The sequence below is a fragment of the Hemibagrus wyckioides genome, linkage group LG18, assembly GCF_019097595.1.
Source record: "Hemibagrus wyckioides isolate EC202008001 linkage group LG18, SWU_Hwy_1.0, whole genome shotgun sequence".
NCBI lineage: Eukaryota > Metazoa > Chordata > Actinopteri > Siluriformes > Bagridae > Hemibagrus > Hemibagrus wyckioides.
The window spans coordinates 22,447,487-22,472,378 of NC_080727.1; the positions used below are offsets into that span (position 1 = coordinate 22,447,487).

Genomic DNA, 24,892 nt, shown 5'->3' on the forward strand with positions numbered 1-24,892 from the left:
ATACTGACCACTGCAGACCAGGAACACCCCACAAGAGCTGCAGTTCTGGAGATGCTCTGATCCAGTGGATCAGTCCATCACAATTTGGCCCTTTTTGGTCAATGTCCCACCTACTAACAGGTGCCATGATGAGGAGATCATCAGTCTTCATGTGGTCATAATGTTATGCCTGATTGGTGTATCTCTCAGAACAAAAAAGATACATGTAAATTCACCAAATCATAACTAAAACAAATCTGAACCCTAATCTACAGAGTGAATTATATAACCATGTTCTAACAGAGCGGCTTGATGAAACTGGATATTATATAAACTGTCCAAACAGTTTTTAAAGACCATCCCAGCCTCAGCGCTCTAAACACACTCTGCTCAGTAGGCGGCAGTATTGTGCCTTAAAATGGCGCCTTAACTGCCCTAATAGAAGAAGAAGAAGAGGGTTGCTTAGCGACAGTCAGCTGAAACAGCTGGCGGGAAAAAGCGGCGAGTGTTTTTAAAGCTTCCTCGTCTGATAACCGAGTTTACATAAAACTTCACATGACTATCTAAACATTTGGCTGTTCAGTGAACAACTTTTAGAAATGGCACCAGTTAAAATTAAACATGTCGTCTCCTTCACGTCAGAGGTAAGCGTTAAATATGTTCATCAGTTAGCTAGCTGTTTATCTCCGGCTAGTTACCCTCGCTCCCGCGTGACACTGTTAAAATAAAGTGTTTACTCACGTGACATCTGGTCAGTAAAAAAATTAATGCACTGTGTGGCTTTGCAGGACCCCAAGCACCGTGTGGTGAACCTGTGCTCTGGCGGTGAAGGAAGCAGCCCGTGGCTCTGTAGTGCAGCGGAGAGGAGCGGCCTTCTGAAAGCCGAGCTGCAGCTGGACAGAGCTTCTAGCATCGCCTTTATTGACGTTGGTCAGTGGCCGTGTTTTAAAGGAAATTAAACGAGCCTGGCTGTATGACACTGCCATAGCTCTACAGACCGTCTCTGAAGAACAGCTCCTCTAACTAGTTGTGTCGGATGTTGGTTTAGGTGTCCTAACACCTTTATAAAGTCACTTTATTATTAAAATGTCAACGCAGCTTGCTGAGAACAGCTATTACGGCTTGTCTGAAATGTTGACAGTAGCTCAGTTTCACACAGTTTGGGGATGACCCCTTCCTGTTCCAACATGACTGCACACCACTGACCAAAGCAAGGTCCATAAAGACATAGATGAGTGAGTTTGGTGTGGAGGAACTTGACCGGCCTGCACAGAGTCCTGACCTCAACCCCATAGAACACCTTTGTGGATGAATTAGAGCGGAGACTGTGAGCCAGACCTTCTCGTCAAACATCAGTGCCTGACCTCACAATTGTGCTTCTAGAGGAATGGTCAACCTCATAAACACACTCCTAAACCTTGTGGAAAGCCTTCCCAGAAGAGTTGAAGCATGTGCATGTAAAGGCAGACGTCCCAGTATTGGTCTGGCTCAGGACTCTGTACAGGCCAGTCAAGTTCCTCCACACCAAACTCACTCATCCATGTCTTTATGGACCTTGCTTTGGTCACTGGTGTGCAGTCATGTTGGAACAGGAAGGGGTCATCCCCAAACTGTTCCCACAAAGAGCATGAAATTGTCCAAAATGTCTTGGTATGAAGCATTAAGAGTTCCTTTCACTGGAACTAAGGGGCCGAGTCCAACCCCTGAAAAACAACACCTGAACTCAGTGATTTGGAGGGGTGTCCCAAAACTTTTGCCAATATAGTGTATATTTATCTGTAAGGTTTTTTTTTTTTTACACTGGTGTTTTTCCTTTGCTTTGTCTTTTTAAGGAAACCACGGCTCCGCATTCATTCAGGTGGACGTGGGACGTTCTTCCTGGCCTATAGATCATCCTTATGTCACACTGCTGCCCACTGCAACCCTGATGAGCCCGGCTGATTCACGACAAGGCACAGGAAAGCACAGTGTGCGCATGTTCAAAAAAGGTGTCACTTATTTTAGGAATTTTTCAGTTAAGAAATAATTTGTGAATATACATCAGTGGATCATCTGGATCATATACATAAGGTGATTAAACTGCAGGGACGTAACATTAAGTTTCTCTATGAATGGATAGGTGACTTTTTACCCCAGGCTGCTGAAGAGAGCTGGGACAGGCTGAGGGTCACCTGCAGTCAGCCCTTTAACAAACGCAACCAATTTGGCCTGTCTTTCTTTCGTATTCGCACTGCTGATGAACATGATGAAGAGCCATCTGCCAATCAGGAGAACCCAACTACCCAAAACCAGGTAAAACATTTTACACATTCCTGTTGGAATAACGTGATTGCTAACTTATAGGGCAGATTATTGACTGACCGGCTGAAAGCCATGCCTCCTTTGTTAAGAGCGACTTGTAGGTTACTAATAAGCATAAGCATGTAATAAACTGATCCTCAAAATTGTCGGGAGATGCTTAAGACCTATTACTTGGCTTTTAACAGACTACACCAGACAAGATGTGGTCAGTAAGAGATTGGATCTCTAGCCCTCCTGTACAGCACACCTTCTTTGGCCAAAAGACAGGGTAAGCATCTTATAACATTTAAAACTCATTTTGTGCTTGTTTTTATGCATAATACATATTTGAGATGGGATGATTTAAGTAAAAATACATGTAGAAATACACTCAATACCCATTGAATACAAAAAAAAAACAATATAGGAAGTAGCTGATTTGCATATTACATTATATACACAGATCTGGCATAACATTATGACCACCTGCCTAATATTGTGCCAGTCCCCCTTTTGCTGCCAAAACAGCCCTGATCCGTTGAGGCATGGACTCCACTAGATCCCTGAAGGTGTGCTGTGGTATCTGGCACCAAGATGTTAGGAACAGGTCCTTTAAATCAAGGCTTAAAGGATACTTTTGATAGATACTGACCACTGCAGACCGGGAACACACTACAAGAGCTGCAGTTTTGGAGATGCTCTGATCCAGTCCACAAGTCAAACTCGCTCAAATCCTTACGCTTGTCCATTTTTCCTGCTTCTAACACATCAACTTTGAGGACAAAATGTTGACTTGCTGCCTAATATATCACACCCACTAACAGGTGCCATGATGAGGAGATCATCAGTCTTATTCACTTCACCTGGCACTGGTCACAGTGTTATTCCTGATCCTTGTAAATTTGTCTGGGTAAAATCTTATCAGGATGCAATCCAACAAAGCAGCCAAGTCTGCAAACTCAATCCAAGATGTCTGAGGTCATTTAATTAATTTATTTATTTATTTAATTTCTCACTCTATTTCTCTCTCTTTATTTCAGAGAAAGCTCTCCAGGAGAACCCACAAAGGATCATGGGAAACTGAGCAGGGCTGAACGCATGGTAACAGCTGCACAGTCAACCAGGCGTTCTCTACACAAAACCTCCTGCAATGCATCAGTCAGCAGTAGTGAGAGACAAGAGAAGACCCAGAACAAACAGCAGGGTAAGACTGATGCTTAGCAGAAAGTTTTTACCTGAAACTGTCTCAGACAGTGTGCAGTTGTTTTAACAGCGTGTTCAAATGGACATTCTTCCTTTTTAGGTCCAGCCAGGACTCCTCAGGCATGCCGGAGAAAGTCAGAAACAATGTATGTACTGTTTTGCACATGGTCAATCAAAATTGTCTTGTACTTGAGGTGTGACTCTGGCTGTGTTATCTGTAGTTGTTTAACTGGTAAAACAAAAGGTTTTTAGCTAACACTACTCTGGTGTGGTTGCATCATCAGGTCTGTTTCTGCCTAGTTGAGAATTGCAGGTTCTTACTTTCTTTAGTTCATTTTATTAGTCACCATGAATATACACTAGATTGGCAAAAGTTTTGGGACACCCCTCCAAATCATTGAATTCAGGTGTTGCTTTATGGACCTTGCTTTGGTCACTGGTGTGCAGTCATGCTGGAACAGGAAGGGGTCATCCCCAAACTGTTCCCACAAAGAGCATGAAATTGTCCAAAATGTCTTGGTATGAAGCTGAAGCATTAAGAGTTCCTTTCACTGGAACTAAGGGGCCGAGCCCAACCCCTGAAAAACAACACCTGAACTCAATGATTTGGAGGGGTGTCCCAAAACTTTTGGCAATATAAAATAATATAATATAAAGTATGAACTTTATATAAATTTCCTAATTACTGTCAGAGATTTCTAATTAATAATTAATGTTTATCCAATGATAACTGTATTTTCTGGATGTTTTGCTGTAAATATATCACACACACACAAATGTATTAATGTTCAGCATCTCTTTTTGTGTCCGGACAAAATCACATTGATTATACCCTGGAGAAATCATGTGAGATATATATATATATATATATATATATATATATATATATATATATATATATATATATATATATATATATATATATATATATATATATAATATAAATTACTTGATTGAATGCATGCTATGTATTTATTTGGCAAAGACTTATATCCAAATGCTTTCTATTTTTCAGACAAAAGCAGGCAAGCCTGTCCTCAACTCCCAAGAGGTCCGGATGTGGTACATCAGATGTTACTGCCACCCAGAAGAAAAATAATGTGCTCAGACACAGTCCTGATAAATCTCATATACCAGCAACATCACTACAGATGAACAGCCCAGATTATCCTGAATCTCCTGAGACTGTATGCCCAATATGTGGAGGTGTGTGTGTGTGTGTGTCATGTTATTGTATTAATTAATTCCCACAGACAGAGGGAACATTAGCAGTGATACCACAATCTTTGTTCACATTGTTTAAACCACAGATGCTGCTGCTTATTCAAGCAAAGAAAATCATGCAGAGGGCGTAACAATGACTTTGTACAACATATGTTAGCGGTTCTGATATACACCATAGAAACAGTTCAGTGTTTCTAGAAAAAGACTGAAACTACAGTTCCTGCAATAAAGGGAAAAATCAGTGTGGAATGGCAGTGTGGGTTAAGCAAAATTAAAATATATCACCATGCTGATGAAAGGCGCTTAAATAAACAAAAAAAAAACCTTGGAATTTTATTATAATCTTGGACACAAGATAGGGCGAATGTGATCTTCAGACAAATGCAAATGAAAAGCAAATGCCACTTGGCAGCCATTCAGTTTTGTCCTTTAAGTGACACCTGGCTTTCTGCTAGATTTTGGAGCGTGACTGGAGATTTATGTTCATTCAGCCGTAAGAGCATTAATGAGGTCAGACACCGATGTCAGGCGAGGAGGCCTGGGGTGCAGTCTGCATTCCAGTTCATCCCAAAGGTTTTCAGTGGAGTTGAGGTCAGAGCTTTGCGTACACCACTTTCCACTCCAGTTAAAAATCGTAAGGACGCACTATAGAAATACTGAGAAGCAAAAGTTTGGGGAAAGCGCAGGTGTCCACATATTTTTGACCAAATGGTGTCGTATCTTCTTCTTGTCCATTCGACACTCATTGTGTGTGCCTGCATGTTTGTGTGTGCATTTCATTTTAGAGAAATTGTCATTAATTCTATTTTTTCTCCTCTTTTCTACACCATGTAGTGTCTTTCAGTTCAGACTACTTGCCCCTTCATGCCTCTTCCTGTCTGGATTCTGCTGCATTCTCGAGTGTCACAGAGAGAGAACTTGGGTCATCTTTTTCCATTCATCAACCTTCTGATCCAAGCACAGATGAGCTCATGGTGCCATGTCCTCTGTGCTCCTTCAGATTCCCTATAGACTGCATCCAACAGCATGCCAGTACCTGTGGTGACTAAGTGTAGTCCTGACTGGGTAAAATCCCTCGGTCAAATAAATACAGTATATATGTATATATAAAATAAAATAAATTATTACAGCAAGTCTGTACACAATGTCGGTATATTTAACGAAATAATGAAGTCATTTGTGTGTGGCTTCTTACACCTCAGCTGGAGGACAAGGAGTATCAGAGTCACCATGTTTTCCAATGATATCTAATATCTTGGTGGATGTAATGGGCTTGGAAATAAAATCATGGACTGAGTCTGACACAAAAAGATGATACAGGTGCCTTTGTATTATTTGAATATTTTATACTTAATTCTTAATATTGTTGTCTTTAGAAACTGGAATGTTTTTACGCAAATATTTTGTACTGTTTTGTTCACCTTTTTATGGTGTCACGGACTGCAAAAATATAAATATCTACAAAACAAACCTTGGCTTGTGATGTCTGGTGCACAACATTCACAGTTTAGATGGAAATATTTCTGGCAGAAGAGCTCGACTGAACAAAGGGCCATAATGAGATGTGAAACATGTTGTCAGTGTTGAGGTTTTAATTGGCTGTGACCCTTGGGGATCGCAAGGTGTTTGGTTCGGAAAGTAGCTGAAGGTGAATTAACCCTTTCAGGCGTGTTGACCTGCTGTTGACTCGTCAGTTGCGTGTTGGAGTGAACACATAGCAGTCCAGTTACGGAGGATTCAACAACCTGTGTTTGAAGACTCGAGAGGTTGTTAAAGATCTTGAACATGTGGAATCATTGATTTTTCATTAATCAGCCTTATAGGAATATTGTTTTTTGATTAATTGGGGTTTTTTCCAGTTTGTGACATGATGGAGCACCTCACGGTAAGACAAGCACTTGTGATCCTGCATTACTAATCCGAACTAATTAATAAATGTTCAGGTGGAAAATTGATTTTATTAACAAACAGAATTGAACATAACAGCTTTACAGAAATATATAAATGGTTGAGATTTTAATCAGACCTGAAGAAGGAACACAGGGAATTTTTTTTTTTGTCTAAATTAATTTTAATTGGAAGATTTTTTTCGAAAAAGTGTTTTGTTCGTTGCTGAAAATAATTCAAATGCATTTATTTTTTTATCTGAGATGAGACTGCTCTTTTTACAATTTCTCTGTAGTCGCACAAACTGCACATGAAAAAGATCTTGTTAAGAGAGAAAAACTCAATTGCAGTAGTTTAGAATAACTTAATTCACATTAAACATTGATTATCAATTGATTTATTGGCTTCCCATTTGATAGCAATCATCTATTTTAAAAGTGAAAAGGAACCTTTTTAACACTGTAGGAATAAAAGCTATATAAAATGAATGAAACATTAATGTAATTTAATGATATTGCATTCGCTTTGTCATTTTTCTACCTTCCAGGCAGAGCAATGGCGCGAGATTGTGAACAAAAAGATGCGCTTCCCCCCGGAGCTCATCGGCGCCATTCACGAGGGAAACGTGTCTATGATCCGCAGTCTTCTGAAGACCGGTGATGGCATCATCCGCCAGCTGGAAGACTCTGAAGACAGGCAGTGGAGAGAAGCACTGAACCTGTCCATCCGCCTGGGCAATGAGGAAGCCATGGTCACCTTGCTGCATGGAGTCAAGTTTGATTTCCGACAGATCCACGAGGCTCTTTTGGTGGCTGTTGACACTAACCAGCCACGTATCGTCAAGCGCCTCCTCGACCGTCTCGACCAAGAGAAAGGCAACAAGATGGATGTGCACTCTTTCAACCAGGCCATTTTTGACCACTCTATCGATGACTCTCAGTTTGCCCCTGGGGTGACTCCCCTGACATTGGCCTGCCAGAAGGATCTATATGACATTGTGACTATGCTGACACAGAAAGGTCATGTCATCCCATGGCCTCACAAAGTTTCCTGTGCTTGTCTTGAGTGCCGAAATGGGCGCCAGTATGACTTGCTCAAGTTCTCACTGTCGCGCATTAACACCTACCGTGGCCTTGCTAGCCGGGCGTACTTGTCTATCACTGCTGAAGATGCCATGTTGAGTGCTTTTTATTTAAGCAGGGACCTTCGCAAACTCTCTAAGAGGGAGCCGGAGTTTAAGGTTAGGCAGAGATCGGCTTTTATTCTTAAGCATTTGAAGCATAGGTGTGATTACTGTAGACGAGACACTTAACATGTTTTCCTGAGCTAAGCAAAGTCGACTTCCTTCAACAGCTGCCCTTATATTCTCAATATAAAGATTTATATGTGAGACACAATACACATATATCTGTTCTTTACTCTGGTCAGGGAACTGTGTTTCAATTTTTGTCCAAGTAATCACACGTCATGATTTATACCTGTGTTGCTTTTCTGGATCATGCCAATTGACTTGTGAATAAATGAGTCTAAATTCTGTTCCAGCCTCAGTACCTTGCGCTCGAGGAGCTGTGTCAGGACTTTGCCGTGGAATTGCTGGGAATGTGCCGGAATCAGAGTGAGGTCACCACCATTCTCAACAACTGTGGCTTCGACAATGCCGACACTCAAGAGGAGCTGGATAAACACTCGTTCGAAAAGGGCATACCAAACCTGGCCCGTTTACGACTCGCTGTGAACTACAACCAGAAACAGGCTAGTTTCTTCTCTCATCATGACACATTACTAAATGCTCGTAGTGTGATTTACGTTGTACGCTTTTACACGCATTTAGTAAAAGACATGTTTTCTTATGTCCAGTTTGTAGCCCACCCAATCTGCCAGCAGGTTCTTTCCTCCATCTGGTCTGGAAACTTGTCAGGCTGGAGAGGCAGCAGGACGGCCTGGAAACTCCTGGTGTCTGTGGGGATTTTTCTAACCATGCCTTTCCTCTGCCTCATTTACTGGATTGCACCAAAGTCAAAGGTCTGGTCAGTTTTGGCATTTTGTAGCCAGGGACTTTGTTACACAATAACTCCTGCAGCACAGATTTATTTTTATAAACCTAATCAAAGCTCATGAGCCGAAATAAGTGTGTAAAATAATATTTATGCACTTTATTATTGCCATACAGCTTTTTATTTCTCAGCTGTAGATCATGTTGGGTGGCGATTTCATCCGCAGTAATTAAAGAGCCCTGGTTATGTTTCACAGACCCCACTGTAATAGAATTTGTATCAGACATTTAGAATGGTCACTCCGACGAAATATGTTTATATCTTTTTTTATATAAAGTCCAATATCTTGTAATTCTCTTGGATGTTTTTATACCCAAAGTTGGTGATGTCAAAGTTTTGTGTGTGTGTGTGTGTGTTTTAGGTGGGAAAGATTTTGAAAATTCCTGTGATCAAATTCATGCTTCACTCCGCCTCCTACATGTGGTTCCTCATCACGTTGCTAGCAGAATCTCTTATCATGGAGAGGTTTCGTGAAGAGTCTACAACCAGGCAACATGCCATATTACACCACTCTGTCCACATGGTGTGGGTGGCTGGTGTGTTTTTTTTCTTCTTTACCTCCAAACCTGTGATAACAACAGCGTTAAAGACACAATATGTTTTGTGCCACCTCGTTTTATTCCCACAGGGAAACTCGAAATGTTCAACAGTAGAGTTCTGAGAACAAACTGTACCGTATATACCACTCTGCCTTGCTGAAGATTCCTTTTATAATAATGGTATAGTTTTAAAAGTGGTCAGTGTTGTTGTATAAGTGTGTAGAGTGCTGACGTAAGTGTATTGTTTTCTTTTTAGGGTTTTTCTGGTTTGAGTGTAAGGAGGTTTGGATTGAAGGTCTGAGGAGCTACTTCCTGGATTTGTGGAACTGTCTGGATGTGATGGTCCTCAGCATGTATCTGGCCTCGTTTGCCCTGCGAGTAGTCATACTGGTTAAAGGCTACTTTCTGTGCCAATTACCAGAAAATTCGACGGAGTGTTACTACTTTACAGAATCGAGTAAGAATTTTCGAAATTTCGCCTCCTTAATCTATAGTTAATAACCCACTAAGCTGACATATATTAAAACTATTTTTTTCTGAATAGAAGTATATAATTATCATATAGAAATAATCATATAGAAATATATGAGTGTGAGGTAGAGATTTCACTTTTTAATTTAGTGAATGAAAGACAAATGTATGAGGTGATACAGGTACTTAAACCCAGACTTAAGTACAGCAACAGTGGAAAACATCACTTTGGGGCATTGATCCTTCTTTTGACTAACTCTTTCATTGCCCATTCTTTCCCAGAACGTGTAGAGTGGCTTCAGGAGGACCCCGAGCTAATAGCTGAAGTGCTCTTTGCTGTTACGAGCATGCTCAGTTTCACACGTTTGGCCTACATCCTGCCTGCACAAGAGTCTCTGGGAACCCTGCAGATCTCTATGGGAAAGATGATTGATGATATGATAAGGTATAAAATCAGCGATAAAAAAAAACTGAATTTGAGTGTCTTCTTCGAGGCTTAATATACACCGATCAGGCATAACATTATGACCACTGCCAGGTGAAGTGACTAAGACTGATGATCTCCTCATCAAGGCACCTGTTAGTGGGTGGGATATATTAGGCAGCAAGTCAACATTTTGTCCTCAAAGTTGATGTTAGAAGCAGGAAAAATGGACAAGGGTAAGGGTTTGAGCGAGTTTGACCAAAAGGGCCAAATTGTGATGGCTAGACCACTGGATCAGAGCATCTCCAAAACTGCAGCTCTTGTGGGGTGTTCCCGGTCTGCAGTGGTCAGTATCTATCAAAAGTGCTCCAAGGAAGGAACAGTGGTGACCCGGCGACAGGGTCATGGGCGGCCGAGGCTCATTGATGCACGTGGGGAGAGAAGGCTGGCCCGTGTGATCCGATCCAACAGACGAGCTACTGTTGCTCAAATTGCTGAAGAAGTTAATGCTGGTTCTGATAGAAAGGGTCAGAATACACAGTGCAGGACGGGTCAGGGCTGTTTTGGCAGCAAAAGGAAGACCAACACAATATTAGGCAGGTGGTCATAATACTTTTATAGAATATTATGAACACATTTTTATGTACTTTTCTTTCTCCAGGTTCTTATTTATACTGATGATCATCGGTACTGCCTTTCTGTGTGGCATCAACAATATCTATGTTTCTTATGTCGAATCTCCCTACCTTGGAAGGTTTGAACTTCTTATTATTTTGTGATAATAAAATATTTAATATGTAGTAATAAATGTAAATAATGGAATGTAATTAATTCATTGTTTAATTGTTTTTTTCTACAGGTTCAATGAGACCTTCCAGTTCCTGTTCTGGACAATGTTTGGTGATGTTAATAGGGAATATGTGGATATGCCTGGGTTTGCTTTGGCTGAGTATGTGGGCAGAATCCTGTATGGGCTCTTCACGCTACTGATCGTCATTGTGCTGCTTAACATGTTCGTTGCTATGATCACAAACTCTTATCAGAAGATTGAGGTATGATATTTCTGTGTGCTACTGAATTGAAAACGGCTCTGCTATGCAGTGTGAACTGATGCTTTAAAAGCTGATCCGCTTTCTGTAGGATGATGCGGATGTGGAGTGGAAATTTGCTCGCTCCAAACTCTATCTGAGCTACTTCAGGGAGGGACTCACAATGCCTGTTCCCTTCAACATCATTCCCTCACCAAAAGCCGCCTTCTACTTCATACGGTAGGCTAGCTGTTTGTAGCTCCAGTACAAATCAAGGAAAATGGATTTACAGGTTCGAATGTGGGGACAGTGGTAGCTTAGTGGTTATGGTGTTGAACTAGTGAACAGAAGGTTGTGAGTTTGAATCCCAGGTCCACCAAATTGCCTCTGCTGGGCCCCTGAGCAAGGCCCTTAACCCTCAATTGCACAATTATAAAAATGAGATTGATTTTAACCCGCTCTGCATACGAGTGTCTACTTAATGCCAGAAATGTAAATGTTTTCAATTTGTTTTTTGTCTTTGATCAGAAAACTCTGCTGCTGCTGCAACTTCAATTCGACTCCAGATTATCCGCCCATCGACTCTATGGTGATCATTTTACAGTCGACTTTAATAAAATAGTTTCAGTATCTGATCTGCTATTTAACTGGTATTGTTTTCTTACTGTAGACTAAAGAGACTGATGACAAAGTGTCATACAGGAATCAGGTGATCCGGGCTTTAGTGCAGCGCTATATTGAATCTGCCAGGAGAGAGTTTGAGGAGACAAAGCGCAAAGGTATGGCAAAGGAAGCTTCTTTATCTCAGTTTGTCAAAGGGTCCAGAAAAGGGTTCCAATGTAAACCGTAAACCCATTCAAGACATGGATGATACATGAGGCTTCCCTTATATTTGAGGATTTCTTTTTAGCTTTTTCTGAATCATCATGGCACCTGTTAGTGGGTGGGATATATTAGGCAGCAAGTCAACATTTTGTCCTCAAAGTTGATGTTAGAAGCAGGAAAAATGGACAAGAGTAAGGATTTGAGTGAGTTTGACCAAAAAGGGCCAAATTGTGATGGCTAGACCACTGGATCAGAGCATCTCCAAAACTGCAGCTCTTGTGGGGTGTTCCTGGTCTGCAGTGGTCAGAAGAGGTCCAAGGAAGGAACAGTGGTGAAACGGCGACAGGGTCATGGGTGGTCAAGACTCATTAATGCACATGGAAGGCTGGCCCATGTGATCCGATCCAACAGACGAGCTACTGTTGCTCAAATTGCTGAAGAAGTTAATGCTGGTTCTGATAGAAAGGGGTCAGAATACACAGTGCAGGACGGGTCAGGGCTGTTTTGGCAGCAAAAGGGGGACCAAGACAATATTAGGCAGGTGGTCATAATGTTATGCCTGGTCAGTGTATATGTGATCTTTAAACGCTATCATACTTGTCTGGATGTGTTTTTGTGCAGATGTTGGAAACCGGGTCACAGAGCTGAGTAAAGTGGTTGGACAACTGCACAGTGAGATGAAGCAAATTCACCAGACGATGTTCGACATGGAGCAGAACCGACTGGATCCTTCAGGACGAAGCACTTCCTCCATCATAGGAAAGTACATCCAGGGCGCCAAAAACAACTTCCGAGACTTTACCAGCGGCTTGCCTTCGGACAACAAAAGTACCCCTTTGCTGACTAACATCCACCAACCACAATCTGAAGATGTAGGTGATGTGAACAGAGAGGCTGCTGATGAAGGTAAGATAGAGGAGGAGGAGGGAGCAGGTGATGAGATAAAGGAACAGAAGGCTAACGATCAGACTGAAGGTAAGGAAGAAGAAGATGCAGCCAGTGATGGGATCAGCGAAGAGATTAACGATCAGAGTCTGGTTGAAGATGAAACGACGAAGATGGAGGAGGGAAGAGCCAATGAAGGAAAAGAAGAATCCCTGACCGGCAGCAGTGGATCTCAGGATACTGGCTTTGGTTCTCAAGAATCAGAACTCTCTGCTAGCAGTCCTGAGTAACTGCACCAAAATGTCTCCCTGGATTTATCCACAATTATACTAGCAGCTAGGAACTGTCCTGCTTGCTCCAGATTAGCCTTAGAAACATTTCTGTAATGTTGAAATTGTAGTCCATACACTTGGTAAATCTGTCATTTGTAACCCAGATCTTGTGTCCAATTCTCATGGGACTGGGAAATCCAGGGTCCTGAATTTGATACTTAGCTCAGCATACAGTGTGTGTAGAATTTCTGTGCATGCTTTTCCAATGTCTGCTGGAATTCCCTCTACTCCCCATCTCTCAAAAATAATGCAGCAAGCTAGGATCTATTGGCCCTGTGTGTAAAAGTGTGTGAACATAAAGGCCACAGATTCACCTTGACCATGGACATAAGTGCTTATTGTGATTAATGGAACTTTTACATTATTATTTAAATTGATTTGATTGATGTGACCCATCGTAAGATAACCATGTACACTATATTGCCGAATGTTTTGAGACACCCCTCTAAATGATTGAATTCAGGTGTTGGACTCGTCCCCTTAGTTCCAGTGAAAGGAACTCTTAATGCTTCAGCTTCATACCAAGACATTTTGGACAATTTTTATGCTCCCAACTTTTAACTCTTATCCAGGTTAATTAGGTTATTAGAGCAATTATTAAATAAGCCAAGTGTTTGGCAGCAGCACAATATGTCATATACAGTAGATACAGGTCAAGAGCTCCAGCCAAAGGCACATTAAATATCAGAAAAAAATGTGATTTCATTGATGTGAGAAACAGTCGTAAACCAGAGACAGGGTCATGGGCGGTCGAGGCTCATTCATGCACGTGGGGAGAGAAGGCTGGTCCGTGTGATCTGATCCAACAGACGAGCTACTGTTGCTCAAATTGCTGAAGAAGTTAATGCTGGTTCTGACAGAAAGGGGTCAGAATACACAGTGCAGGACGGGTCAGAGTACAGAGGAGAATATTCAGGCAAGTCCAAAAGCATAAGCAGTGTCCACTGTCCCTTCAGATTCCTGTTCCTAGCTGACCGGAGTGAGGTGGTCAATTGCTGTTCTAGACTATTCTGCTGAAGCTTGTGTGATTGAGCTAAAAAACCATTGCATTTAGGACAGGATAGGAAGTGTGTGTAAAAAATCACTGTACATCCAAGCTCTATATGTAACTTCCCAGGTCTGCATATTCAAAATATATTTATTTACTACAATGACTACAATTCTACCATGGTGTATAAGCTAAGGATGACATATTTTATAAAAATGTTGCAAATCTCATGAACTGACTCTTCCTTCCTCCTAAATTAGGTTTTATTAAGTGAGCTATAATTTGTCCCCATGGCCTATGCAGGTCACAGCTTGCTCTACACCTGTTTGTTCATCATAGCCAGGATGTCCCATAGGTGTCCCTTGGGTGTTTGAGTGATTTCCCACCTGGGGATTTCTCAGTACACTTACTTCACGAGAACACACCTGTGATTCTGCTTTAATAAACAACATGCATGAGTAACACTGATCCTTTTCACATGCGAGATCGGTTAGACGTGAAAAATGTTCACTCCATCTTTTTCTCCAAAATGTTTTATTGTCATCACATAAAAGTGTCTTTACAGGTGTTAGGAAGTGTAGAGAGTCTATGCAAAATGCGTCACCTGACTACTTTTTCCTTTCTGTTTTTTGATGCATGACTATGTCGATCATACCAAGAAAAGAAAATCTGTACAATACTGTGACACCATGTAGCCAGGTGAAATAAATATGATGGTTTATCGTTATGTCTGGGATACAATGCATATGTACAGGTTTAAGATTTTTCCCCCAAAGATAAATCATCTTCACAAAAGCTTGATATCCTAAGAGCCTTGACAGTACATTTATTTCATTAAACACCTGACCAAGAACAAAGGAAGACAGAATGAGGAAAATAGGAAATGGTCTACGAGCCACACATCAGACACTCATCCCTATTCTCTAGAGAGCACACCATAGCAGCTTTGTTCCTCTCCTTAATCTCCTCCTCACTGTTTTTGGTTTCCTGCACCGCCTTCAGTTTCTCCTTGTTGAGGGTGAACTGGATAGGGTTGGCAGCTGGCTTTGTCCTCAGGTAGTACATACCAGTCTTCAGCCCCTGTAAAGAGAATTACACAAGTGTGAACAAAGCCTGTAGCTATAACAGCACACTAAACACCTAAAGATGCAGTTCACTCACCTGCTTCCAGCCATAGAAGTGCATACTGGTGAGTTTTCCATAGTTGGGCTCAGCGATGTGGATGTTAAGTGACTGGCTCTGGTCAATGAAGGCTCCTCTGTCTGCAGCCATCTTAATGACCACTTTCTGTGAAATCTCCCATACTGTCTTGTATAACTCCTTTAGGTCATCTGGAATTGTAGGGATTTCCTGTGTAAAAAAAGGAACTATTAGGACACCACCAAGGACAATATAGATCAACTTTACTACGAAATATCAACCTGGATGGATCCGTTATGAGCGATCAGCTGGTTCTTCATGTCCTCGTCCCACAGGCCTCGCTCCGTGAGATCCTTCATCAAGTGAGGGTTCACGATCTGAATGGACATGATCAAAAAATAAATAAAAATAGCTGTAGATGGTTTGGACATGTTCAGAGGAGGGAGAGTGAGTATATCGGTAGGAGAATGTTGGACATGGAGCTGCCAGGCAGGAGGCAAAGAGGAAGGCCAAACAGGAGGAATATGGATGTAATAATTGAGGATATGAAGCTAGTGGGTGCAAGTGTTGAGGATGTAGAAGATAGGGATAGGTGGAGAGAGATGATTCGCTGTGGCCACCCCTGAAGGGAAAAGCCGAAAGAAGAAGAAGATGAAGAAGAAGAAGAAGAAGAAGGCGGCTGTATACGTCCAGACCTATGAGCGGAGGTTTGTCATAATTTCTAAACATTATTCTACTTGAGTGACAAAACTCTGATAAATCAAATGTCCCAAAAAAAAAGCAACTTCCTAAGGTACATTCTCCCAGGTACATCTTCCTTGTTCACCAAGTGCATAACTCTTACAACAAAAACAAGTAACTGACCTGAAACTCTCCAGACAGCACACGGCGTGTGTAGATGTTGCTGGTGTAGGGCTCGATGGACTCATTGTTGCCCAGAATCTGTGCTGTGGAAGCAGTGGGCATGGGAGCCAAGAGCAGACTGTTCCGTACACCGTGCCTCCAAAAGAAAAAAAAAGCTGTTTTCTCATCACATATCGGAACATTAACTTCATTTTCTGATGGAAAACAGTTGAATTTATTTTGTCATTGGGCCTGGTCTAGTCCAGAAGTGTCCAGTTCTGTCTAAGAACCACCACTGATTGGCAAAATTCTATCTTCACTGATGATTGATGGATAATTTTGTTGTTGTTTAAGAAAAGCAGTATGCTTTTTTCCCCCTCATATTCATGGGTGTTGAGACTGTATCTACTCTGCAATATTAAATTAAAAAGAAACAGGAAAAATCTGTTCATCTTGGACATCCTTCAGCATTTGTCCACATGCTCCAATGAAATTTCCTATAAGGTCACTCGGGCTAAGAGTATATGAGCAAAAACAGTAGCAGTAGACCGATAGGAGAATGGTCACTCGCTCATTAGTCTTATTAGGCCATCATGCACCATCCTTATTCTATCCATCTTTACTAATCCTTACTGTGCAATCTTCTCCTTCAGGGCTTTCCAGTCCCACAAGTCCGTCGGTGTCTTCTCCCACATGTCATACTGCAGGATCTGAGATACAAGAACGGGTTCTTTAAGTGCTGATAATCTACACAAGTATAATGAAGATAAAGAACGCGAGAGGTTTCGGACACTCCGGTTCGGACACTTACGCCCTTGCTAACAGGACAGCCGGCGTAGGTCTCGTACGGGCCGTGTTCAGCCGCCAGCTCACAGCTGGCCTCCAGTGCGGCGTGGTAGATGGTTTCAAAGATCTGGATGTTGAGTAGTTGAGCTTCATTACTCTCGAAAGGGAAGCGCATCAGGATGAAGGCATCGGCCAGTCCCTGCACTCCGATACCAATGGGCCTGTGGCGTTTGTTTGATTTCTCTGCCTATTTAAAAAAATAAATAAATAAAAATTATATATATATATATATTATATTATAATAATGAACATAACACTGACAAATCACTTAAATAAATAAATAGATAAATAAATGACTAAACCAGCCCTCACCTCTGCTACTGGATAGTAATTGATGTCGATGATTTTGTTCAAGTTCCTAACAATGACCTTTGTGACGGACGCCAGCTTCTGGAAATCGAATGTTCTCTCCGGAGTTACGTACATGTTCAGAGCGAGGGATGCAAGATTGCACACAGCCACCTGCAGGCAGAAAAGCAGGTTTAATGGAAAGAAACCAAGTGATCCAAAAAACCCACACACATTTTCATATCATACACATTCCCAGTCTTCACCTCGTCCTTGCTGGTGTACTCCACTATCTCTGTGCACAGGTTACTGCATTTGATAGTACCCAGGTTCTGCTGGTTGCTCTTGCGATTACAGGCATCCTTGTACAGCATGTAGGGAGTGCCCGTCTCCGTCTGGGACTCGATGATGGCGTACCACAGCTGCTGAGCCTTTACTACACGCTTCGCTTTCCCCTCTTGCTCGTACCTGTGATTTAAACCAATGTGCTTGTAGGCATTTTAATTATTTAAAAAATATATTCTTTCAGAGCAGAAACGACCAGTCAGGCGTGTGGCAACCATTAAAAGCATGCGTTTTACCTTGTGTAAAGCTTTTCAAACTCTTCTCCCCAGCATTCATTCAGACCTGGACAGTCATTCGGGCACATAAGAGCCCAGTCCTGCAAAAAGCAAAATTGTGTGAAATGACTAAAGTAATACAATAATTGGGGTAATTAACTTCAGCTTTAAAAAAAAAAAAAAAAAAAAAGGACAAATAAATTGAAAATTAAATACATAAAATAATAAATAAAATAATTAGAGCACCTTTGTGGCATGATGACTTATTAAATAAATTTTTATTTAAGTATCTACACCAGATAATTAAGAAATATTTTACATGCTTTACATCACAGACATTTAAAGGTTAAAGAAGACACTTTGTAATTTTACTGCCCTCTGGTGCCTGTGAAAGAAATTACACCTCTGTTAAAGCTACACAGGTAAATGCGCAAAACAATTTTCTGGGCTGGAAAATTCCCAAAAAAATTAATTTCTGAGACTCAGTTATACACTGGATGGACAGGAAGCTATTTCCTAATAAATAGTCTGAATTGCAAATCTCTACACAAACACCGTGGCTATTTCCTATTGTGATGCAAATGGGCTACATGTACAAAACTTCCGCGTTATACGTGGCTCCTGCCCATCCCTTTTGTTCCCTACTAACTGGCTGCCACCTCTGCTAGAGCGTGCGAAGGAGACGGTCAATCGCATGGGATATATACGAATACTTTTAAAACCTCTTCTAGTGGGCTGGAGAACGGCTTTAAACCGTGCGCTTCAACACAAATACAAATACTATAAAGGTAAGAAAATGGAAACAGAACCAGAAACAATTCAAACTAGCGTTACTCTGCGTGGTATGTGTTCAAGTTTGACGACTTCTGTTCGTTAGGTTTGTTTGTAGATGCCATGTTTGGTTATGTCTGATATTCTTTGGCAATTTATCAAGTTAGGCTGTTTTTTCAATCACCCAAAGGATATAAAGCTAACATTGCTAATCCATAATGCTAATCTGCTGTGCTAAAAGCATGAAAACTGCTGCATCAGAGCTGCATTTACCCCATTGGTCTCTACTCTCTTCATGAAGAGATCAGGGATCCAGAGGGCGTAGAACAGGTCCCTGGCTCTCTGCTCTTCTTTACCGGTGTTCTTCTTCAGCTCCAGGAAGTCAAAGATGTCAAAGTGCCAGGGCTCCAGGTACATGGCAAAAGCTCCAGGTCTCTGCATAGAGGTTTAGAAACGTTGTCATATCTAACACTCAGAAGTACGGCCTTGTTGTAGAGGAGATGTACTGAGTTTTAGAGAACAGAAGTGTGAGATTGTCTGGTTAAAGTAGGAGAGATACTTCCACAGGATCCCTATCTTCAGTCAAGAATCTCACTTTATTTAAATAAGCAAGGTTTTTGTAACGCATGTGGTTTATAATAATAATAATAATAATAATAATAATAATAATAATAATAATAAAGCACGATAGCTTATGATGGACAATATTCCACCTGTGCATGCATCTGGAAATGTGGCCATCTGGGAAACCTGGAAAATTCTAAAGCAGCCCAAAATGATGACCCACAAATAAAAGAAATCAACCAAATATGATACTGGATTTCAAGAAAATAACGAGCCAGTTTATTGACATGCCCGTATCAGCTGACCTAAAGATATTTCTTATGTATTAAATGTTCAGCTTCGATCAAGCTGGTTAAGTTAAGGACAAGAGTAACTCACCTTGTTTCCTCCCTGGTCAACATATCGGGCAGTGTTGTTGTACACTCGCAACATAGGGACCAGGCCATTAGAATTGCCGTTTGTCTGAAAACAGAAAAAGAGAGAAAAAAAAAAAGATGATTTAATACGCTTCATGATCAGTAGAACCAGTCTAAGCTGGGGACTAGTCGTGAAAGCGGACTCACTCCTGCGATGTAGCTGCCTGTGGCTCTAATGCAGCTCACAGCCACCCCGATGCCCCCAGCGGATTTAGAGATGAGCGCGCATTGCTTCAGAGTGTCGTAGATTCCCTCGATGCTGTCATCTTTCATAGACAGTAGGAAACAACTGGCCAAAAAATAAATAAATAAGCGATTGACTTTTTTGAAACATCTTGTCTAAAACACACAGATCAGGCATAACATTTTGACCAGTGCCAGGTGCAGTGAATAAGACTGGTGATCTCCTCATCATAGCACCTGTTAGTGGGTGTGATATATTAGGCAGCAAGTCAACATTTTGTCCTCAAAGTTGATGTTAGAAGCAGGAAAAATGGACAAGTGTAAGGATTTGAGCGAGTTTGACCAAAAGGGCCAAATTGTGATGGCTAGACCACTGGATCAGAGCATCTCCAAAACTGCAGCTCTTGTGGGGTGTTCCCGGTCTGCAGTGGTCAGTATCTATCAAAAGTGGACCAAGGAAGGAACAGTGGTGAACCGGTGACAGGGTCATGGGCGGCCGAGGCTCATTGATGCACGTGGGGAGAGAAGGCTGGTCCGTGTGATCCGATCCAACAGACGAGCTACTGTTGCTCAAACTGCTGAAGAAGTTAATGCAGGTTCTGATAGAAAGGTGTCAGAATACACAGTGCAGGACGGGTCAGGGCTGTTTTGGCAGCAAAAGGGGGACCAGCACAATATTAGGCAGGTGGTCATAATGTTATGCCTGATCATGTAAGTGCATGTCACAGTGCTATTCATCAAAAATCTGTGAAGTGTCCTTGCTTATAAAAAGCCCAGATAAATAACCAACATGACTGAGTGGCCGAATTTACCTTTTAATGTCTAATAATGCCCGTTTAGTTCATAGCTATAAATAAGTCATTCATTTGAAGTCCAGAATCTTTTAAAAGGGAATTAAACACATCTGTAAACTTATAGTATGAGACATATAAAGGAGTGTTTAAAACCTCTGACTACAAATTGTATAGGAAGAAAAACAGCATATAAAAGCTCAAGCTTTAAAGAATTCAGGTACCATGTAGTGACTCTTCACAAACATCTCCCTCCTGAGTGTGTGTGTGTGTACCTGGATAGCTGAGGTCGGTTGGTGCCTGCGTTGAACAGTGTCGGGGAGGCGTGAGTAAACCACTTCTCCGATAGCAGGTTGTAGGTCTCAATGGCAGCAGCGATGTCTTCCTTATGGATGCCGACTGAAACTCTCATCAGCATGTGCTGAGGCCGCTCCGCAACTACATAGACAGAAACAGGCGCAGAGTTGTGCAGTGAGTGTGTGCTGTGAATCATTTTAAAACAAATCTCTCAAACGCATCTATCCCATATCAGCTCTCACCTTTTCCATTGATCTTAAGCAGATACGAGCGCTCCAAGGTCTTAAAAAAAAAACAACACCACAAAAACCCACAGCAATGTTTAATTGTTTATAAAATGTAAACTGTTGGTCATATAAATAAGCACATCTGAGATCAAATCTTAATCCTGTTATCCAACAGATAAACTACCTTGAAGCCAAAGAAGTTGTAGGAGAAATCCCGGTCATAGATGATGGCTGAATTGAGGCGCTGTTGAAAGAGAGAGGAGTTTAAAACCAATACACGTTACCAAGCAAAAAAAAAAAAAAATCACTCTGTCTGCTTTCTTACATCCTTATTTGCCAGGATTATGTCGAGAGTCTCCTTGGAAATCATAGGAGAGTGTCTTCCATTCAGGGGGTTAATAAAGTTGTAGAGGTCCTCCATGACATCTGCAGAAAGTTAAACATCTTTTAACTGTAAAATTGTTCTGCTTGTTTCAGTCTTTCGCTCATGCACTCATTGACTGTGACACTTTAATCACTGTGTGCTGATTGATAATATTAAATAAATCAGAGCGACTCGACTCTCAGTGTGGACGGAAAGCCAACACAGATAGAAAAATATGCGTCTTTAAACAAAAATGTATTAGTGTGGACATAACCTAAGCTACCACGTCCCACATGTGCACCGTTTCTGACATGAACCCCACGTGGATACTGACCACTGAAGACTTTCTTCGTCTCCTTGTGCAGGTTGGACACAGCGATGCGGGCTGCCAGAATGGCATAGTCTGGATGTTTGGTGGTGAGCGTTGCTGCCGTCTCCGCAGCCAGAGTGTCCAGCTCCACGGTGGTCACGCCGCTGTACAGACCCTGGATCACCTTCATGGTAATCTGAGTCTGGAAGCATTCACAACATGGTTTAAATGTCTGTAGGAAAACTACAAAGCAAGTCATGACACTGACTAAAACCACTGCTGTATTCTGTCACTCAATGGTGCGTGCATTCAAATCTGCTTTAAAAACAAGGCAAATTAGGTCCAACATGAGGTCAAGGCAAATCAGGCCAGAGACAAGACTCCCATTTCTCCTCACTCATTCACTTTTCTGCTTTTGCTTCGTTCCTAAATGCATTCGGTTAGGAAACATGAAATTAATTCACATGCAAAGTCTAGCAAAATAAGCATACAAACCGGATCAACGAAATCAGCATTAAGTCCATAGCAGAGCTTCTGGATACGAGAAGTGATCTTATCAAACATAACACGCTCCTGGCGTCCGTCTGTAAAGCAGGAAGAAAAAAACAACAACTGTGACATCACAAAAAGATCGCAAACACGCTGTTCAATGACCATCACAGCCAGATGCCATGCATCTCCTTAGGAGGACTGGCAGAGGGGGTGGAACCTCATAACCGACCACTGACACAAACATAGCAGTCTCTTTCTCTTGGAGCCTGCTGCAGAGGGTTAGTTTACGAATACAGAAAACAATCTAACTAAATATAGACCTCGGTTTGATGAATTTCTGTAAATTTGTTATTAAAATTAAATCAAGCAAGCGGTCACTTCCTTCCTGAGCAAGCGGCTTCCAACAAAAATCTGTCAGAGTTTAGAAAAGACTTTTGATGCTCATGTTCAAAGGGAGGCACAAGAGGACAGACCAAATACCTGTTTTATTCATTTAAAAAGTCAGGAAATGAAGAAATATTAATTTTAAGTGTCTTGATGTCAGTGAAATGGACTGGTTGTGGTCAATAGAGCATCATGCAAGTCACAAAGGGTTAAAAAGTATTCAAAGCTTTTAAGATCCTACTTTACAGTGGAAGAGAAAACAGCAGGAAGATCAATATCGTAAATAAGTAAATAAATAAAAATAGTAAAGATTTTTGTAAACAGTTCAGGGCCGAAGAGGTTTGGCGCCAATAACTCTAACAAAGGAACATGGTCGCATAGGGAGGAAACTCCCGGCTAAAATAAATAAAATAAAATAAAATAAAATTACATTAATTGACTTCAACATCACTCCAAATATTTTAGTAATAAACCACTAGACTGTTATTACTTTCAGCGGTAAGCTAGCGGTCATTACTATAGCAATATCTACAGAAACAATTCTCTTTAGTGCAGTTGTCTAGTTTTTTTTGCTTTCTGTTGTCTGAAATATAGTCGATGGAAAATATAACTCTAATATTGCTTGTTTATTTATTTTGTTGTTGGAGGAAAGCCAGCTACAGTGCGAATACCGGGCTAATATAAGAATACTGGACACACTCACCTCTCTTAATCACGTGCATGTTGACCAGTGTAATAGAGCACAAGGGGTAGAAAGGAGATGATGCAAAAATCCTAAATTAATGAGGAATCTGAAATCAAACTGATGGAAGCCCGCCTGATGCCTTCAACGCGCCAGGTTTGATGCAGAAAAACCCGGGAATATGTCACGTCCAATCGTGTTCAAAATGACGTCTGTTCCGGTTCCGGTGTCGTAGTTCAAATTGTAAAATCAATTCTAAAAATTTTATTTTTTAATATTGTTGTATTTCTTTGTCCGTGGATTGAGTTTAAGTATTCTATCGTATGTCATAATTGTAACTGTTTTCTGATTCCATAGACGGACATACACGATACAGTAACACCCCTCTATATCGCGGTCCCGGTATATCGCGGATTTTTTTTTTTGCGGATTTTCCCGGTATATCGCGGTATCCGCAAACTTTTTAGTGAATAGTTTTTTTATATTGAAATAAGGTAATTTATTGATAAAAATATAATTATTAATTACAAAATATAAACAATTAAAATAAAGTAAAATGTTAACAATAAATTGTTTAGGGAAGCGCGGTGCGGGGATGCTGAAAATTAAAATACAGTACGGCTGGAGGAACGAGTCCGGCCAATCGGAATGCCCCATTCATTTAATCACGGTTGTGATTGGCTGCTGGGAAAGGGAAGCAGAATTCTCAAGCATCCCAGTTTTTCGCGTGTCACGGTCCCGAGTATTCGGTGCTGTTCTGTGTCCGCTGTATTTTTACGGTTTTTCTGCAAGCCCTATTATGTCTCCCAAACGCTCTGCACCAAAAGGTCCCAAAAGGCTTCTGGCAAGGAACATACATACATACAGTACTCACTATAAATGTGATATTTCTACGGATTTACCCAAAATTCATCTCGTTATATGCTTGCAAATGTTTTCTTTGTGTTTAAAGAGTGTGGGAGGTTTACGGCTTAAACAATAAAAAAATGCATTTGGGGAGAAAAAAATAATTTAGAATGGAGACTGTGAGCCAGACCAATACTGGGACATCTGCCTTTACATGCACATGAATGTAATATGGAGTTGTCCCACCCTTTACAGCTATAACAGCTTCAACTCTTCTGGTCAGGCTTTCCACAAGGTTTAGGAGTGTGTTTATGGGAATTTTTGACCATTCCTCATTTATGAGGTCAGGCACTGATGTTGGACTGATGTTGGTCTCTGCTCTAATTCATCCCAAAGGTGTTCTATGGGGTTGAGGTCAGGACTCTGTGCAGGCCGGTCAAGTTCCTCCACACCAAACTCACTCATCCATGTCTTTATGGACCTTGCTTTGGTCACTGGTGTGCAGTCATGTTGGAACAGGAAGGGGTCATCCCCAAACTGTTCCCACAAAGAGCATGAAATTGTCCAAAATGTCTTGGTATGAAGCTGAAGCATTAAGAGTTCCTTTCACTGGAACTAAGGGGCCGAGGCCAACCCCTGAAACACAACACCTGAACTCAATGATTTGGAGGGGTGTCCCAAAACTTTTGGCAATATTGTGTACATATCAGGTTCTGTAGGTCAGTTTCAACTGGTTACACCTAGTAAATCAAGCTCGCCCCATGTGGAT

The 24,892-nt window shown here is 41.3% G+C and overlaps 3 protein-coding genes across 3 annotated transcripts; 2 read left to right on the forward strand and 1 right to left on the reverse strand.

The window, feature by feature from the left end:
* The first annotated feature begins 431 nt into the window (after positions 1 to 431).
* Positions 432 to 6,122, forward strand: xndc1 (xrcc1 N-terminal domain containing 1). The gene is made up of 9 exons (XM_058415191.1): positions 432 to 623; positions 768 to 909; positions 1,812 to 1,967; positions 2,099 to 2,271; positions 2,466 to 2,548; positions 3,300 to 3,463; positions 3,563 to 3,608; positions 4,478 to 4,668; positions 5,521 to 6,122. The coding sequence occupies exons 1-9, from the start codon at positions 579 to 581 to the stop codon at positions 5,733 to 5,735; spliced, it is 1,215 nt and encodes a 404-aa protein (XP_058271174.1). The 5' UTR covers positions 432 to 578; the 3' UTR covers positions 5,736 to 6,122.
* A 434-nt stretch (positions 6,123 to 6,556) lies between these two features.
* On the forward strand, positions 6,557 to 13,198 carry trpc2b (transient receptor potential cation channel subfamily C member 2b). Its single transcript, XM_058415189.1, has 13 exons — positions 6,557 to 6,571; positions 7,121 to 7,813; positions 8,116 to 8,325; positions 8,431 to 8,595; positions 8,989 to 9,163; positions 9,423 to 9,623; positions 9,920 to 10,082; positions 10,723 to 10,815; positions 10,921 to 11,113; positions 11,202 to 11,329; positions 11,606 to 11,678; positions 11,760 to 11,868; positions 12,536 to 13,198. Exons 1-13 carry the CDS (start codon positions 6,557 to 6,559, stop codon positions 13,087 to 13,089), a joined length of 2,772 nt encoding a protein of 923 aa, XP_058271172.1. The 3' UTR covers positions 13,090 to 13,198.
* A 1,432-nt stretch (positions 13,199 to 14,630) lies between these two features.
* Positions 14,631 to 23,477, reverse strand: rrm1 (ribonucleotide reductase M1 polypeptide). The gene is made up of 19 exons (XM_058416168.1): positions 23,299 to 23,477; positions 22,215 to 22,303; positions 21,744 to 21,921; positions 21,371 to 21,471; positions 21,230 to 21,289; positions 21,061 to 21,100; positions 20,797 to 20,959; positions 19,695 to 19,836; positions 19,510 to 19,593; positions 18,841 to 19,002; positions 17,818 to 17,897; positions 17,503 to 17,704; positions 17,261 to 17,410; positions 16,914 to 17,135; positions 16,736 to 16,812; positions 16,124 to 16,259; positions 15,541 to 15,636; positions 15,281 to 15,469; positions 14,631 to 15,199 (listed from the first exon to the last, which is right to left on the reverse strand). The coding sequence occupies exons 1-19, from the start codon at positions 23,315 to 23,317 to the stop codon at positions 15,008 to 15,010; spliced, it is 2,382 nt and encodes a 793-aa protein (XP_058272151.1). The 5' UTR covers positions 23,318 to 23,477; the 3' UTR covers positions 14,631 to 15,007.
* Positions 23,478 to 24,892: the final 1,415 nt, after the last annotated feature.

Bases quoted from the DNA above. Each gene is read 5' to 3' on its own strand.
- trpc2b (XM_058415189.1), top strand. The intron at 9,164-9,422 runs GTGTGTTTTTTT...TTTTCTTTTTAG, and splicing joins CCACATGGTGTGGGTGGCTG to GGTTTTTCTGGTTTGAGTGT. The intron at 10,083-10,722 runs GTATAAAATCAG...TTCTTTCTCCAG, and splicing joins ATGATTGATGATATGATAAG to GTTCTTATTTATACTGATGA.
- rrm1 (XM_058416168.1), bottom strand. The intron at 20,960-21,060 runs GTGAGAGCTGAT...CTGTCTATGTAG, and splicing joins GCTTAAGATCAATGGAAAAG to TTGCGGAGCGGCCTCAGCAC. The intron at 19,003-19,509 runs GTGAGTTACTCT...ACCTCTATGCAG, and splicing joins TTGACCAGGGAGGAAACAAG to AGACCTGGAGCTTTTGCCAT.
- xndc1 (XM_058415191.1), top strand. From the start codon at position 579: ATGGCACCAGTTAAAATTAAACATGTCGTCTCCTTCACGTCAGAG. The intron at 2,549-3,299 runs GTAAGCATCTTA...TCTTTATTTCAG, and splicing joins TTCTTTGGCCAAAAGACAGG to AGAAAGCTCTCCAGGAGAAC. The intron at 4,669-5,520 runs GTGTGTGTGTGT...TACACCATGTAG, and splicing joins TGTATGCCCAATATGTGGAG to TGTCTTTCAGTTCAGACTAC.